Raw genomic sequence first — 16,005 nt, 5'->3', positions numbered from 1 at the left:
TTGAGAAGAGTTTTTATGCATGTATTTCACTGAGATACGGTGGCTTTTGAAAGTGAAACTCTTTAGGAATTGATGCAAACAACATTCTCCAGTAACATAGAATTATTAGGTAGCTCTGTAATGCTGTTGTTCAATTCAGCCTTCTTGGCAGAACACAAATCAGATTATAAACGTTTTTTAAGGCAGACAAATATTAGGCTAGATAAGCAGGAAGTCTGTGGTGCTTATATAGCTGTATTTGTGTGCAACTTGGGTAAATCTGTACTGACTGAGCTACAAAGATTTTTTTTTTCCAAAGAGTGTCAGTTTCCAAACTTAGGTCAAATTCTCACTGAGTTAAAGTTGTGTCTCTCCCAAAGAGTTTGGAAATGAACAGTGTCACTGACTTCAGTTCAATTGTGACTTCAGTTCCTCACTGAGTACTAGAAGGACTCTGAGCTGAACAGTTCTTACAAATGCATTTACACAATCCTGAGTCAACAAAATGTGACCTCTGCATCCTCCTTTCACTAAATAACCTCAAAGGAAATAATTTGCATTCCTCAAGTGACTATGGGGGTGTGTGTTAAAGGAGCTGAGTCTGAGATATTTTTTCTTTTTCTACTAAAACAGTATTTTAGTGGAATGTGGAGGGTGCATAATTTTTGACCTTTAGAGGCTACAGTTCCATTTAGCAGTATTTTTCTTCTATAGATTAGAAAAATGTTTCTTTTAGCATTTCACCATATAAACAAAATCCATAAGCCAAGGCTTGAGATTGAGGCTCTTGTACACCACCTGAATAGGGAAATGGTTTGAGTGACTACTGCCTGCAGGCATTGGAGATCAGTTATCATGGTGTTTGCACTGGGATCCATTTATACTCTTAGATCTCTGACACATAAAGGCAATCCCTTGGTCACTCAGATCTTTCCTACAGCTATTGTTACAGCCAAAGTCTTAATATATTTACTGTCATCAATATTGTGCTACTGATGGGAAGCTGAATATCCAGACGTTGCAATCTGTTATATATTACTTGTAGCACACCCAATGTTGTTTAAGGATATCTAAACTAATTTATCTTGTCAATGTATCGACTTGGAGAAAGGATGAGTGTTTGGGGTTGTTTGTTTAATTTGAAAACACTATGAAAAGGAAATTTTAAGAAGTGAAGTTGGTAAAGTTATCTGGGAGTAACAGTCTGCTGAAAACTGGTGTGTTGTCCTCTAATCTGCTGTAAGTACAGGTCAGCTTATTTAACTTAAGAACCTTTAAATGCAGTTCAACCTTGCTACAGATTTTTTATCTGTGTCATGTGTTAGTTTTTTTATGATACTATGCTCTGTATTTTTACAAAAACAGTTTCTCGTCCCTGTTTATTGTTGTTAGTGGACTCAGTACTACTGTGAACTTAAGACTTAGGATCATAACTGAAGACATTTGAATACTGGGAGGGGAAGTGTCAGGTGAGGAGGCAATTTAGAAACAGCACTTTGCCAGACTTCCTATTTGAGCCAGCCCACTTGGACTCCCTGAGCCTGACAGAGATTAAAAGCTGATTGTTTTAATTTGTTATACTGTATTTGTCTACACTTCTTCAGGTGTATTTGATCTGTTTGTTGACTTAACTGATTTCAAAAGTTCAAATACTAGTGTTAGATTCTTTATTGGGTATTTGATGGCAGGTGGTAACTTTGTTTTTGATTATGCATGTTATGAAGGGCACTGTAATTCAAAAACTTACTCAAATTTCACTCTGTTTTCTGTCCAAGTAGTACTAGTCAACTCTTAGTCATAAACAAAATCTAGTCTGCATTCATCAGTAAGAAAAAAGAGCTTGAATTTGACTTGAGAACAGCTACACAACTTACTTCTGTAGCTGAGCAAACCTCGGTTGCTCAGCTCTGAAGTCACATTTTATTTTGTCCCCCCTGCCCTGAGCATGTCCTGCTGCATCATGACTACAGAGAGAGAAAGCAAAGACCTCTTAATTGTATACCAGAGTGAAAGGCATTATTTCAATTACTAGAGATTAGCTTACTGAGCAAGTATCTTAAATAATTTCTTCAAAAAGTTGAAAGGTATGTAAATAAGGAATTACTTTAAGTTCATCTAAAGGAGCAGAAAAAGCAGTGCCTCCTCGAAGTAAATGCCAGGACACATGATACAACCACATGTTAATCTTGTGCTTTTTGCCCCCTCCCTCACTCCACCTTCATCACTTACTGATATTTTTTCATACAGTTTTCCTTTTTCCTTCCTTACTTTAAATTCTAAACTATTGCTGTAAGCAACTAAGTTATAATTCAGGAAAAGGGCAATTCTTCTTTCTTACTCCTGCTGTAAATTGTAGGAGGCATATGTTCATCAGCCTGCTTAAGATACTTTCAAACTAGATAGAAGGATTAAATGGAAAATAAACGGTCAAAAGGAGTAGAAAGGGAAGGAGTTTAGAGGGAATGAGTGTACTGCAGGCAGGATGGTATAACAGGTTTTCACCCCTCTGATTTTCAAGATACCAGGTCACATGAGTTATGGCATTAGCTGGAAGTCTTTTTATGAATGCTTGCCTTCTACTAAGCTGTTCAGGAAACAGTAGAGAAAGGTATGCCAGCTTTTTTCATGTCACCCAGCCCTGAAGGCTGCATTTAGAGCACTGATTTGTATGCGTGTGTGTGTGCTTATACATGTATATATTTAAAGGCCACTATCTCTGTAGATGTTGTTAATTCTATAGGAAATTCAAGGAACTGCTTTGTATGTGGAGGTGTTGCTCAGTCTTGGCTGCAACCAGCTGTTTTCATTCTGTTGAATAATAACTCTCAGCTGAAAAAACAGGTTGGACTATTTGAGGAGAAAGAAGTTAATTAGTCTGCATGAAGTGCCATGCTGGGAATTCAAGTTATAGTGGTTTTTGGGACATGGTTTTGGTGAACCTAGAGCAAGAAGTGGCACATAGAAACTTTTTCCTCCTTGAAGAAAGAACCAAGGGAGTAGGGCGTTACTGTGAGCCTGCTTGTGTCTGAAGAAAATACCAATGTTTTTATTTTCTCATTGTTCCTGCTGCAACCAAATTGAATGGCTTTTTCTCTAAACAAAGAGGCATTTTTACATCAACAAAAAATGACGTGCTCATTCTGAAAGGCGTTTACAGTCTTACGTGTTTGATTTAAACCTTCCCTAAAAAGGCAAAATTTCTTGAGTAAAATACCAGCAAGCTTGTTCTTGAGATCCCCTTTTTTTAAACACATTTTACTAGCATTAAAATATGATGATGAAAAGCTAAATGTGCTCTGAGAAAACCTGTGATAACTTGGAAAATCTTACCCTTAGAACTTGCTTTTATAAGTCTAGCATCTCTGTAATACCAATTTTGCATGCTTTTTATCTCTGAATGTATTGTAAATTCGAAATTACTGTTTTGATTAGATGTATTTTTAGCACACAGTATTTTATATGCCTAGTAATCTGGTCATACGAGGATGCAACTTAAAATTAAGGAATCCATCTTGTTATATCATGATAGCACACATGTCACTTGTTTAGACAGCACCTTTTAAGTAGAGGGAGAAAAGTCCCTACTATTTTCATTTGAAAAGCTGTCATGTGTCATTGGAATAAGATTTTTCACATGTACAGTTCATGGGCCTGTAAAGTGAATTGTGAATGTAAATTTTGCTGCTTTAACTTGTGTTGGAGATGTGGAATTGTATAATATTGCAGAAGCACCTTAATATTGAGTTAGCTTTTCCAGACTTGGACAAGTTTGAAGGACTGTGGAGGATAATTTATCAAATGACACCCATATCAGCAACTGGTTAGATGATCTTAAACAGCAGGCCACTAGGAAAAGGAGATGTGTAAAAACAGTTTCACAAAGAGAACAACCAATTACTGACTTAGTCCCTGAAATAATGCCGCTTTTTTTTTTTTAAGGCAGCCATAGTATATATTATACAGGATTGAATCTGCTTTGTAGGGGCCAAGGGCTGTAAAAGATACAGGACCTCACTTAGAAAATAAGCCAGTTAACATGCAGAAGTATCATGAATAATACGAAGCCAGGGAAGTAATGAATATTAAAATTTCCTTTTGCTCCACAGCATTGCCTGTCGACGGTGTGTTGTGGTTGGTAATGGAGGAGTACTTCGAAATAAGACATTAGGGGAGAAAATTGACTCATATGATGTCATAATAAGGTAAATGCCATCTCCTTTTCATTTTGTGTACACGGAGCAATGGGTAATTCTCCAAGGCCAGGTATTCCCTCTGCCCTTCTCTAGTGTCTGTGTTGGAGCCAAATCAGAAGGCTTTGCTTTCTGCTCGAGTGACACATGATAAGCAATTGTGTGACTGTATTCTAAGCCACCTTGGCCAAGTTCCTGTGTGTGCTTGATCCCTCTGAGTTCAGAGCGTGAGTGCACCTGATAATTGCTCCTCTTCTGTGTAATGTTATGCGTAAATGCTGGGCTGCTAAACTTTCCTGTACCCAGACACAGTGTCTGTCCTGCAGACTAATAACACGTGTGGCTGCTACTGCATGGTAGGAACATGGGTGGGGCAGTCACTGTCTCTGTGCCTCTGTCCTCTGCAGAATGAATAATGGCCCTGTGATAGGGTATGAAGAGGATGTTGGGAGGAGGACGACTTTCCGCCTTTCTTACCCGGAATCTATCTTCTCAGATCCCATCCACTACGACCCTAATACCACTGTTGTTCTCATAGTCTTCAAACCACGGGACTTGAAGTGGCTTTGGGAGATACTTGGTGGTCAGAAAATAGTGAGTTCAGTTATTCTTGTGCCTTGGCTCATCTTGCCACACATCTCTTATGGGAAATGCACATTTGCTTTTGACCATAGTACTTCCAGCTGAGAGGAGCTCTGAATTTCTTCCTAGTCAGTTTATTTATTATCTGTGTTCCATAAGTGCTTTGTCTTCTTTCTAATGCACATATTTGATCAGTTCCTCACCACAAAGCAGTTTACCTCTGGGAAATGTATTTTTATCCTCTCCCTAGTGTTGTTTAATATTTTTAACATGCACGCTCCAGACATTCCCCAGATTATTTTACCCTGCGCACTTGCAGGAATGGCAGAATAATGTTAAAAGTGACCTCTCTGAGCGTCTCAAGTCCAAAGTCATTCTGAATCTTCTTCATTAAGGGCTAGGTTCAAAGCCATACCAGGTTCTAAGGGCATTGTCTGAGTAAATTTTGAGTATTTTTGTCCGAGAAATTTGGTTTGTTGTGAGCTCTGGCCCCTTGCCTGTTGTAGTGACCTTCTGCTGTTTGACACTCTCCTGCTCAGAGGGAACCCCAACACAGCATTTGTGGGCCTGCAGGAAGGGCACAATGCAAAGAACTTGAGAATGATAACTTCTGTCTGCCTGTTGTCTGTGCTTTTACTAGCGTGGCCAGCACACAGTGAGCATTTATTGCCTCCAGGGCATATTGTTGGTACATGCTGTCCATCAGGGACCTTTCTGTGAAGCTGTTTTCCAGACAGCTGCTGTGGCAGTGGTGGGTTATCCTGTTGCAGGAGCAGGTGTTTTTGGACTTAGGGAGATTTAACACTCTTCTTCTTTAACCTCATGCCCTTGGAGTTTACACTGGTTAGAGTTGCTACAAAACTAAATTCAACTGTTTTTAGTTGTTAAAAATGTGCATTTACTTTCCTGTCACAGAGCGCAAAGGGCTTTTGGAAGAAACCGGCTCTGAATATGATCTACAAATCGAGTCAAATCAGGATTCTTGATCCCAGCATCACAAGGAAAACTGCTTATGAGTGGCTTCATTTCCCAACAAGGTTTCCTAAGAAAGAGGTTTGCTTTTTTTCTTTGTCCCTTCTGGTTTTATACAACCAAATGTGTATTTAGAGGCAATTACATCCTTATTACAGTAGGCTGTAATATAGCAAACCTTTTAGGTTTGCATTAAAGTAGTTTGCCATTTAGATGGTGCTTAAAAAAGATGGGAGAATGGAACCCAGAAAGAGAGTGGCTAGCCTTGTGTGCCAACAGTACTTTTTTATGTGTTCTGTAATTGGTATGAAATGAGGCTGCTTTCTGGACAGACAAAATGCCTTTAACAGAACTGGGGAAGACAGGCAGGTAGTGCTGCATGACAGATCAAAGAGCTGCTAGAAATAATATAGCATGAATGTTGGGTGTTTAAAAAAAAAACCACCAAGACACAAAAAACAACAGACAAAAACCCCCAAACAATGAAACCTCCACTGAAAACCACAACACTGAAAATAACCTCACACCAAACAAATCCGCCCTCTAAAGTGGTAATTCTAACTCTGCTGCAATTTCACACTCCTGGGGCTGGAGACGGACTAGGGAACATAGAGGGTATTCCACTTCTGCTAATGATGAATGTTTGGCAGCATGGTTGTGCTTCCTGATTTGATGCCTAGCATTGTAATGAGCTTACCAGCAATTTGGACATAAAAATAACTTGCACTTCTAGGTTCCTAACTGAAAAATATTTTTGATGAAAGGTGAAGTATCAGGCTGAGGACCTCCCTTGTGCAGTCAGGATCAACCATGTGCTGTTTTGCAGAGACAGTTCCCTGGGGTCACATCCCTACTTCACCAAGACCACCCAACTGACACATGTGGAAATGTCTGACAAGCTATCACTGTGGAGTATCTGCCACAATTTTTTTCTCTGGGTTACTCTTTCTAATATTTGAGGGGGTGGTGGAGGGGTAGGTTTTGTACCTCTTTCTAAAATTTCTTTCTGTTTTCTGAGCCTAACAGTGGCTTTTTTCTCCTTGACTAACACTCAAATTGGCTTAGCCATTTTGGCTATGTCCTTGCTTTGGACTCTCTGGCATTTCAACTTTACAGCCAAGGGTGGCAATAAAGTAGTATAGAAATTGGATGCCTAACTAATCTCCTAAATGGCCTCCATGGGTCCCGAAATCCCTCTCAGTGGGACTAGATGTTAAAAGCAGTGTTGTCAGTGAGTTAGAGAGATGTGCTTGGTGTCAGCTGGTACAGAGGCACAGGCCCCTTGGTCACCCTTTGCTCCTGTCTTGCCTTTGGGTGCCCCTGCACAGAGCTGGGTTAGTGTCATCATGCCTAGACTCCCCTTCTGCTACCCCTGTATAGATCCTGCTTATTGCATGCTAGGGGTGTTGCAGTCCCTCATCCCTGCTCAGTAACGATCAATGTCAAGCATGCTCTTCCTCCCTTTTCCTCCCATCTTGGAAGTGGGCCATGGCTGGGAGTCTGCACATCTGCAGTGGCCCTGGCACAGCTGGGTTAAGCTGCAGGTCACACCAGGGGTCTCACACTGGGGCCTTGTATACCCTTGCTCATCCTTGGGGAGGGAGGGCTGGTTCTGCCTTCACTGTCCTGTGCTTCAGCCCCCTCTGCCTGCGGGAGATGGCAGTGACTACAGGTGCTTTCCTTGCTGTCCCTGCCTTTTCCATTAAACCAGTCTCACGTTCCCAGTGACCGCATTAGTGCATAGCCAGCAAGCATTTCTGATTGTTAGTAGAGCCAGGAGTAAAATCGAATGTGTTGCCCCAGCACCATTAAACTCAGAAATTGTAGTGGAGTCATTCCAGAGCTGTGCCTATTACCATTAGAAGGCTGAAAATATTTAATTACAGGCCAAGGATATCTGGAAACTGCATGATAGTGTATTTTAAAACTAGTTGCTTTTAAATTATATTCTTTTGAGGTGAATTTTATGATAGCTGAAGGTGAACAGAGCTAATTACAACCTGTGATATTCCTGATATTTCCAAATAGCAGTAATCCTAACGTAGCATTCCTGCCATAGTTTAGGAGTCCTTTTTATTGAGGATGTTGCAACAGAGTCACCAATAAGTTGATGATGTTGGGCCCCAGGGCAGAAAGTTATTTTGCTAACTGGCAGGAGCCCTGAACATAGTGCACCTATTAAGCAGATACTATTTCTGGAATACTCTGAGAATTGCATAAAGGTACCAAAAAATTTTCCACAAAAGGTGATAGTTTATTTCTGTGGCTTCAGTTAGGCTTAAAAGAGCTGAGAATAGTAACTTCTTCCTAGGGATTTTTTGTTGTCATGTGATGTGTTGTCACAAAAAAATACATAGATTGCATCTGCCTTTTCTGTGCACAAAGTTGTCTACTACTGGTTTGTCTGCTTCTTTTTCAGAGACAAACTGAGCCTTGGGTCAGAGTTCAAAAAAAGTCCATAATTTTGTGCTCAGTTTGAGGTTTTACTGCAGCTTCTGAGAGCATATAATAGCTTACTTGGTCTCTGAGAAAAATCTTACTTTAGCTAAGAAGGGTGTTGGTTCCTGAAAGTTTTTTCCATTTTTGGGGCCACTTATTTCACCTTAGCTTTATCTTGGTTGAATGAATGAGTTCATCTCTCTAAAAATACTTGCCTCATTTACTTCCCCAGATCATACTAGCCTCTGCTGCTACTAAAGAAGTCATGTATCTGAACACAAGATAGGGCAGATGGTGGCATGGAGTTTTTTGCTGTTGTAAGAAATCCTACCTTTTGGTTAGGTGCTCTTAATTTTGCACAATCGAGTTCTGTTCGTGTTTATGACATGCTCTTCATTTTACATTGCATTTACTTCTGAACTTACTGTATGGAGAAATAATTTTATTTACAAATTTATTTCTTTGAATGGAGATAACAGGGGAAGGTCTAAAGCAAAATTCTTCTGTATTTTTCCTGCTTTGAAGAAATGCAAATGCAGTCAAATTTGTGTGCTCTTTTTAGTTTGTTGCTGTGAATATTTGGGCATATAATGTTCTGTTCATGATTTAGAAACTTCTGAACACATCTCATAATTCAATCAGATTTAGGGGGATTGTAAATTGTTTTCCAGTGTAGTGAGGCCTGCCCAGTTTTATGAAAGTAGCTGAGCAGAGCAATGGGGAGACCTTCCTGATGCCTCTGGGGAGGGAAGGGCTACACTGTGGACTCGGCCTCACTAGAATCCAAGGAATCCCGGGGAGGGCTGACATGACTGACACCTCAGTCATGGAAAACCTGTGGGGGCAGTACTTTATTCCTTTAGAGACAGGAGGGGATCGACCTGTGAAACCAAACATCTTTAGAAGACCCAGGCTGCAAGGTATTTATGCATGTGTTCTCTTTGTGCTTTATTGTAGAAACCCAAGCATCCAACAACAGGGCTAATTGCCATTACACTGGCATTTCACATATGCCATGAAGTTCACCTGGCAGGCTTCAAGTACGACTTCACTGACAGAAATAGTTCTTTGCACTACTATGGCAATGAAACCATGTCTCAGATGATGCAGGTAACTAACATTTGTGCTGAGAGAAATAGAGCTGGTAACTGGGGAAGGCAATTCAATACAGACAGAAGTGGACTGCAGGTAGAAGGGTCTCCCACCTTCTCCTGGTTCAGCTGCTTGTGGGTTAACATTGCTTGAATCTTTCCCTGTCTTCTGTTGTTTCTGAAAAACGTAGACATTGATCTTTGTGTCCTTATGCTGTACCATATTCTTCTGCCTGTGTGAGATGTCATTTTGTGTGTTGTGTTCTGCTTGTCCGGCTGCACAGCTCTTGTCCTAGAGATGTCTTTGTTAGCACTGGCAGCAGTGTTGTTTCTGTTCGTGTTCTCTTTTTCCTTGGCACCTACTTGTACTGTATGTCATAGCTGTCAAACTCCTTACAAGACAGAAAGAAGAGCAAAAGGGAATGGAAGGAGTTAAGACTTATGAACTTGTATAGGTCTTGCATAGGGAAAGAACTGAATTTTGGAAACTGAAAGTAGAAAAGAAAAGCAGCTTTTGGAGGAGGGTAGGAAGAGAAGGAACTGCTTCCAGGAGGGAGCAGCAGGAGGCTGGAAAACATCAGGAGTGCCTTCTCCCTGCTGCCTTGCTAAGGCTAAGGTACCCCCATTTTCTTTTATATCTCTGCTCCTGTATTCAGTTGCCTTCATCTCTGTATTTCAAGCAACCCTGTCAGCCCTTCACCACAGCGTGAAGTTTTCTTTTCCATTTGCCCAAGAGCCTATGGGTACCATTTTCCTCCTTTTCCATTTGCTGAAGAGGAAGGGTAGAGACAATGTTCATAGGTGCCTTTCATGTTTCTCTCAGAACTCCTAGATGCCTGCTATTCTGAAATAATTTTCCTCTGACACTGAACTTGCCTTCCTTTGGAGGCTCCTCCCTGCAGGTGCTTTTTTGCAACATAGCTTGTTTGAATAAGGTTGAACATTGGTTGAATAGACATCCATAAGTTTCCGAAAGTCTTGAAACTTTAAAAAACAAACTATGGAACAAAAATGTTCCCTTTAGTTCTTCAGTGGTAATAAATTCCCACATATATATGTGCCACAAATATACTGCATCTGTATAATCTTTTATGCAGTATTCATATTATATTCATTTTAATTTACAGGATTCAGTGTCTTAAAGTAAATTTACTTTCCTTGTGCTACTCTCCACTAGCCTTACTGGTCTCCTGTGTTTCCAGGACCTGGATATAGCACAGAAGATGGGTTGGTTTGGGCTTGCTGAACCTAATTGGCAGGATTTATCTGAACCGCAAGTGTTTGATGTGCTTTTCAAGAACCTGCACAGAGCTTTGAAGATAACTTGTTTTCTGACTACTTGTGCTGTAAATATGATTACACAGCTGTTGTTCTGAACAAGCAGGCAAGGAGTTGGGAGAGTTAATAAGGAAAGGATTTCTGTGAGACCACGTCTCACCTGTTCTTATCCCCAAAAGATCATCCTTTTTGCTTGTGTTCTTACAGAAATGTCTAATCTAGTTTTGAGCTACCTGTTTTCTTGGGAAACTGTGCTAAGCCTTTGCTAAGAAGTCTTTTCCCCCAGACCTTTTCTGTTTGTAGCATCTTCCAAGTATCGCAGGTAGTAGAAAGGAACAGCCAAGTGATACTGCTGGTGATAGTTTGATTTTATAATTAATTTTATTATTCCCTCACATCTCTTTAGAATGAGTACCACAACATCACTGCTGAGCAGAAATTTTTGAAGAAACTTATAGACAAGAACTTTGTCGTCAATTTGACATGAAAGCTGAATGAAAAATACAAAGAAAGTCACTATTTTCAAGATTTGAAAAGTTTTTATTTTTTGTATGACATTTTTATTTTTTAAGTGCAGCATAACTGTTTACTGATTAAAGGAGCCCAGAAACTTCATCAAGGCGAAAGCTTCTAAGCCTGAGGGTAATGGACTATTGCAAACAGAGTTAACTGCATTTCTGTGAAGCTATGTAATAGTGGGAAAACCATGAAACTTTCAACTGAAAGTATCAGGGATATATAAAAATGTGATGCACATCACTTACGTATCAGTGAGAGCTCTTTCCAAATGATTAATGCTCTGGAATACTTTTGTTTCTGATGCTGTCCTCCAAAAGTGTTTCGCTGTCAAGATACTGAGATGACCAGTGTTCAGTCAGTAAGGTGGATGTGAAGTCATGACTATCTGTCTTGTATGAAAATGGTTTTAAAACTATGCATCTAAATCATTACTGTGTGTTTTGGAGAAGGGTCAGCATACAGACTGTACAGGTTTTGTTCTGCCATACTCCTGAGGAGAGTAACCTTCAGCCAAGCAGCCACAGTTTCTGCACTGACCATCAACTGAACTTCTGTGCCTTTGCCGAAGGTGAAGACCCATTGTCCGATTTGCGGAGATGTTGGTGTTGACAGTGCTTGAGTTGTACCCATTTTGTGGAAAAATCATACTCTCTGTCCTGTGCATCCTGTAAATTTTGCAGTTGCTGAGTTGACTTAAAAAAGAGGGAATATGAAGACTCAAGAGCTGTCCAAACTACCTGCGTGTCAGCCCCCAGACCACAACAGAGAGACAAACTCGGACAAAGATGTTCATGCCTGAGTTTAGAGTCAATGTTTGTTGGAGTCCTAGTTCTCCAGGACAGGATCTCATGTATTTTTCTGTTTGCTCCTCAAAAACAGTTGGAGTTTTCCAAACGAGGTCAGTCTCCTTCCTCAGATGCTGTAACACATCAATACAAGCAAGGAATACTCCCATTTTTGCAGTAAAGTGCAATAGGGAATATCCAGGATGTACCTCAGCTGAATTATCATTTGGCATCTGTTTACCTCTTCTGTCTTGATACTTAAGTTTGAGATGTGTGCCTGAACTAAATTATTTAGTAGTGGGAATTTACTCAAGATTTTAATTGAAACATTTAATGGGATGTTTATGTTTCCTGTATTGGTTTGTCTCTGACAACCCTATGAATGAAGTAAATCTGCATGGGAAGGCACTTGACAATTGTCAAAGAACAACAATATGCTGTTCCAGTTCTCTCACAGGACATTTACGTAAAGTTATTTATTTTAATTATGGCAGAATTTCTGGAAGGTTTTGTGGTTATCTTTATCAATGACACCTGAAGAAAGCACAATGAAATCCACTTCAAGTTGGTAGGAATACCATTGTTGCTTTTAAATGAAATATATAGAGAGAGTACATTTAAGAGTAATGCAAACAATTGTAATATGAACATAAGCCATGGTATTTTTTATTTTAAGAAGCTGAGGATTGCAAGAGTACTGAACACAATTAATTTTACTGCAGCTATGTAGGGGAATAACCATTTAAGTAACCAAAGAGTCATCTTTCTTGTGGGGTGCAGTAGGTATTAAAAAAAAAAACCAACAAAACTACAAACACCTTCTATAGTTCTCATTTCCAGCTTTAGCTCCTTTGCTCTCTGCCATTTCAGAATTGGGGAGGGTGATATGGTCTGGAGAGGTGCCACAGCTGAAGGGAAAGAGGCTTGTGTTTTCACCCAGTGATTCCTGAGCTTTGGTCTGTTTCAAGCAAACTGGACATACCTAAAATAACTCAAGATGTCAGAAAGATCTGTGGCATGGGGTGGGGAAGGATGCAGGTATGTCCCAGCAAGGGACAGGGTGTGCCATGGTCTGTTGACTGCTGCATGTCCCTTGGCTACAGCTGCACTCCAGCTGTATGCAGGGTGGCAGGTGGGAGTGTGGAGGAGAGAGGAGTGTGGGGGAGGTCCTGGGGCACTGGAACAGGTGACTGTGGTCGTGGAAATGGAGGAAATCACAATTTCTTCACCAGCTGGCAGGGCTCTTAATTTTTTGTATTTCCTTTATTTTTTCCTTAGACTTTGAAGAGGTCTTTGATTGAAAATCTGAACACAAACTAGTGGGGTTTCACTTAAGAAAATAGTGGCAGTATTGTATTTATTTGTCCTGGTTATGAAAAAGGTTTGTATGTGATTGTGCAGCCCCAGATGTAGAGTGATTTGAACTCCTGACAATAGTAATTCCACCAGCAAAAGCATCTGTGGCAAGACTTTTTGCAGACATAGCAGTGTTCTCCAAGCTCTTGTTGTGGAGGAGCCTCTGGTAGATCTTTGTGTTGAGAGCCAAAACTGGCAGAAGTGGGGGGCTGCCCCTTCACCCTCAAAATCTGCAGTTGCTGGGACAGCTGAGGCCCCCAGCTTTTCCAATGGCTGCTGCCACAGTCCAGCTGCATCCGTGTAACATCTTGCAGGATGCTGTCCAGGAGACTTTTCTTCCAGGAGAGCTGTTGAATTTGTTCCAGACACTGTGAGGAGAGTTCCGGTGATGGTGCAGCCTGCATCCCTCTGCTTCTCCACCCCTGTCTCCACTTCAGGAAGTGGGTAGGGAGCTCTGCTTTTGAAGAGCAGAGATACTCATCTCCAGAGATACTCTTCCTACTAATCCAGACTGATTACTTCTCCAATTTTTCTAGTAGATTTTCTGCTTTTTGAGGGGAGGATGGGATTTGGATTCTAGCTGTAGCAGAACAAACAAAATGAAAATGAAAAAGCAGCTTCATGGCAAACAAATGGTGTCTCCTAAACTCTTTGTACTTAAAAAACCCTTTAGTCTTTTTTACTTTTGCCACATCAGCTTTTTGATCTCCCTGAAATATTTTTAAATAATGTTTGGTGTTCTCAATGGATTTAATACATTCTCTACAAGCATTTATCCATATCAGCTGTTTCTTTTTATATCCTAATAAGCCTTCCCATTGTATGACTGACTTACTTTTCAAATTAAGGCATATTTCCAGTTTCTCCCACTTCTGTGCTCCTGCCAGGGGTGTTGTGTCCACTCCACCACAGTTACTGTCCTTGGGTGGCTGGGTAACATTTTGAATGAAACCTGTTCCCTCAGGATCAGGCCAAGAGCTGATGCTGCTGATGAACCATGGGGTGTTTCTGTTTGTTTGTTATCTTTTTTTTTTCTTTTTTCTTTTTTTTTTGAAAGCCTAGCTTGCAGGCCAGTAGCTTTTTTCCTCAGTAATAAGCAGTGAGTCAAGTAATGCGTTTTTCTCCCCACAAGAGGTTTTGTAGGATCCTGTGTACACCAGCCCTGTTCTACCACCTGCTTCATACACATCATTCCTGCTACTCTGCCTTGAGGACAGGTCTTGCTTTGGCACTAACCTCATTCAGGCAGGAATGCCCATGTGTAGTCTGTTTCTCAGCAGTGCTCACAGGTTAGTGTCTCTTCTCTCTGGCACATTTTCGCAGGTGTTTTGCAGTACCAAAGAACTTGACTGGGGCTTTTAGAATAACCCAATAATGCTAACACCAAATATTTAGATAGTTTCTGTGCATGAGCTGCTATTAAGACTTCTTTTCCCTTTTTGCCATTCCTGAAAATGAAGTGTCTGCACTGAAACTTCCCTTCAAAAGCTATCCATTTTTTTATTGTATCAGGAGTGAAGCTGCCAGTTTTATTTCTGTGTCTGATAATGGTGTAACTGTGTAGGTCCCCAGTGTCTCCTGTTATTTTTCTATCTGAAGTTGGATGTTCTCCTCCCTTCTTACTCTGTTCATGTTCTCTGGCAGCCTGTTGAATTTCTAGAGAGCATCACCTTACAGCAAAGGTGCTTCTGCATTTTATCTGCCACCCCTCTCAAAATGCTGCACTGTCAGAAAGACACAGCTCTAGCTATGCACAGAACAGGCAGGATGACACATGTTGGCTGAAAGCTCTGGCTCAGACTTTCAGGAGGTTTCTTTGTTGGGAAACTCTTTTTTCCTCTGCTGTAATAATTAAGGGAAGTCACACGCTATTGCAATAAATATGAATCTGAGACTGCCTAAAAGATGTTACTAAATGACATTTCCAGTGACTATATAGGTGATAATACAACTCTGGTGTTTAATTAGCATATGGTACTTATTGTTTCCATTGCCATGCTTTCCTTTTTAGCAGTGCTCTGGGGGGAGAGTGTAAATACCTTCACTTTTAAGTGGATTCTGATTTTTAAGAACATATAAAGCTCAACATATGTTTTTGGTATTGGGAAATACTTATTTGCCATTTGTCTTAAGTTTTATATGCCTTTAAAGTGCCACCTGTATTTTGAAGAGTTCTTAGAGTTGTTTCAAGTGAAGTTTTGAGTGCTACATATGGCATGAGATTATTTTCCTGTGAATAAACTGTTAAAGACAGTGCTTTCAGACTTATTTTTGCAAGGCTGGTGCTCCATGTGTGAGAGTGGATGTGTGGGTATGCCCAGGGCCATTATTACTGGTGTATAAGGTAAATGGTGTTGTCAGATACGGTACCAAGTTTTGGAACAAACTTTAGTGCTTTGTGGAGCAAACAGCTAAAAGTTTTTGAACCTAGGTGGGCTGAGTTGTACTGTGGCTGTAGTACAAACAGAGCTGGGGCATGTTTTTTGTGGATAAGATCAAGAGCAACATCCTTGTGATTCGAATTTTTCATTGTTTTTTGAATCTTGCTTGTCTTACTGTGGACTGTCAGGGGAATGCTAAAATAAGATATGTAGAACGAAGAAGATCGTGATAAAAAATGTCAGGAAGTTAAAATGTTTTTTGATGCTGAGTGCAGTACTTAGACTTAGCTCATTATTTGTTTTCTCTTTGTGCAGGAAAAATGAGATGCTGAGGACTTCATGGGGTCTGAGGGAGATGGGGATAACAATTCTCTGGCACAGTAGGTATTCAGTGCATTCCTTTCAGTATGGGCAGTTCAGGAGTTCACTAGCT

The 16,005-nt window shown here is 40.4% G+C and overlaps 1 protein-coding gene across 26 annotated transcripts in view; it reads left to right on the top strand.

The window, feature by feature from the left end:
• Positions 1-16,005, top strand: part of ST3GAL6 (ST3 beta-galactoside alpha-2,3-sialyltransferase 6) — a 138,794-nt gene that overhangs the window by 69,965 nt on the left and 52,824 nt on the right. For 25 of the 26 annotated variants that reach the window (XM_088158866.1, XM_088158858.1, XM_088158871.1 and 22 more), the window contains 5 exons: positions 4,086-4,181; positions 4,577-4,763; positions 5,667-5,804; positions 9,120-9,272; positions 10,938-15,447. In XM_088158866.1, the coding sequence (XP_088014992.1) occupies positions 4,086-4,181; positions 4,577-4,763; positions 5,667-5,804; positions 9,120-9,272; positions 10,938-11,018 (655 nt within the window). In that variant the 3' untranslated portion in view covers positions 11,019-15,447. Of the gene's footprint in view, positions 1-4,085; positions 4,182-4,576; positions 4,764-5,666; positions 5,805-9,119; positions 9,273-10,937; positions 15,448-16,005 lie in introns of those variants that run through there. The other variant, XM_088158851.1, reaches the window with a different exon arrangement.

This window comes from Sturnus vulgaris, chromosome 2 (genome assembly GCF_052056855.1).
Source record: "Sturnus vulgaris isolate bStuVul1 chromosome 2, bStuVul1.hap1, whole genome shotgun sequence".
NCBI lineage: Eukaryota > Metazoa > Chordata > Aves > Passeriformes > Sturnidae > Sturnus > Sturnus vulgaris.
The sequence above is the reverse complement of the archived record's forward strand: the minus strand, read 5'-3'. Positions and strand labels throughout refer to the sequence as shown.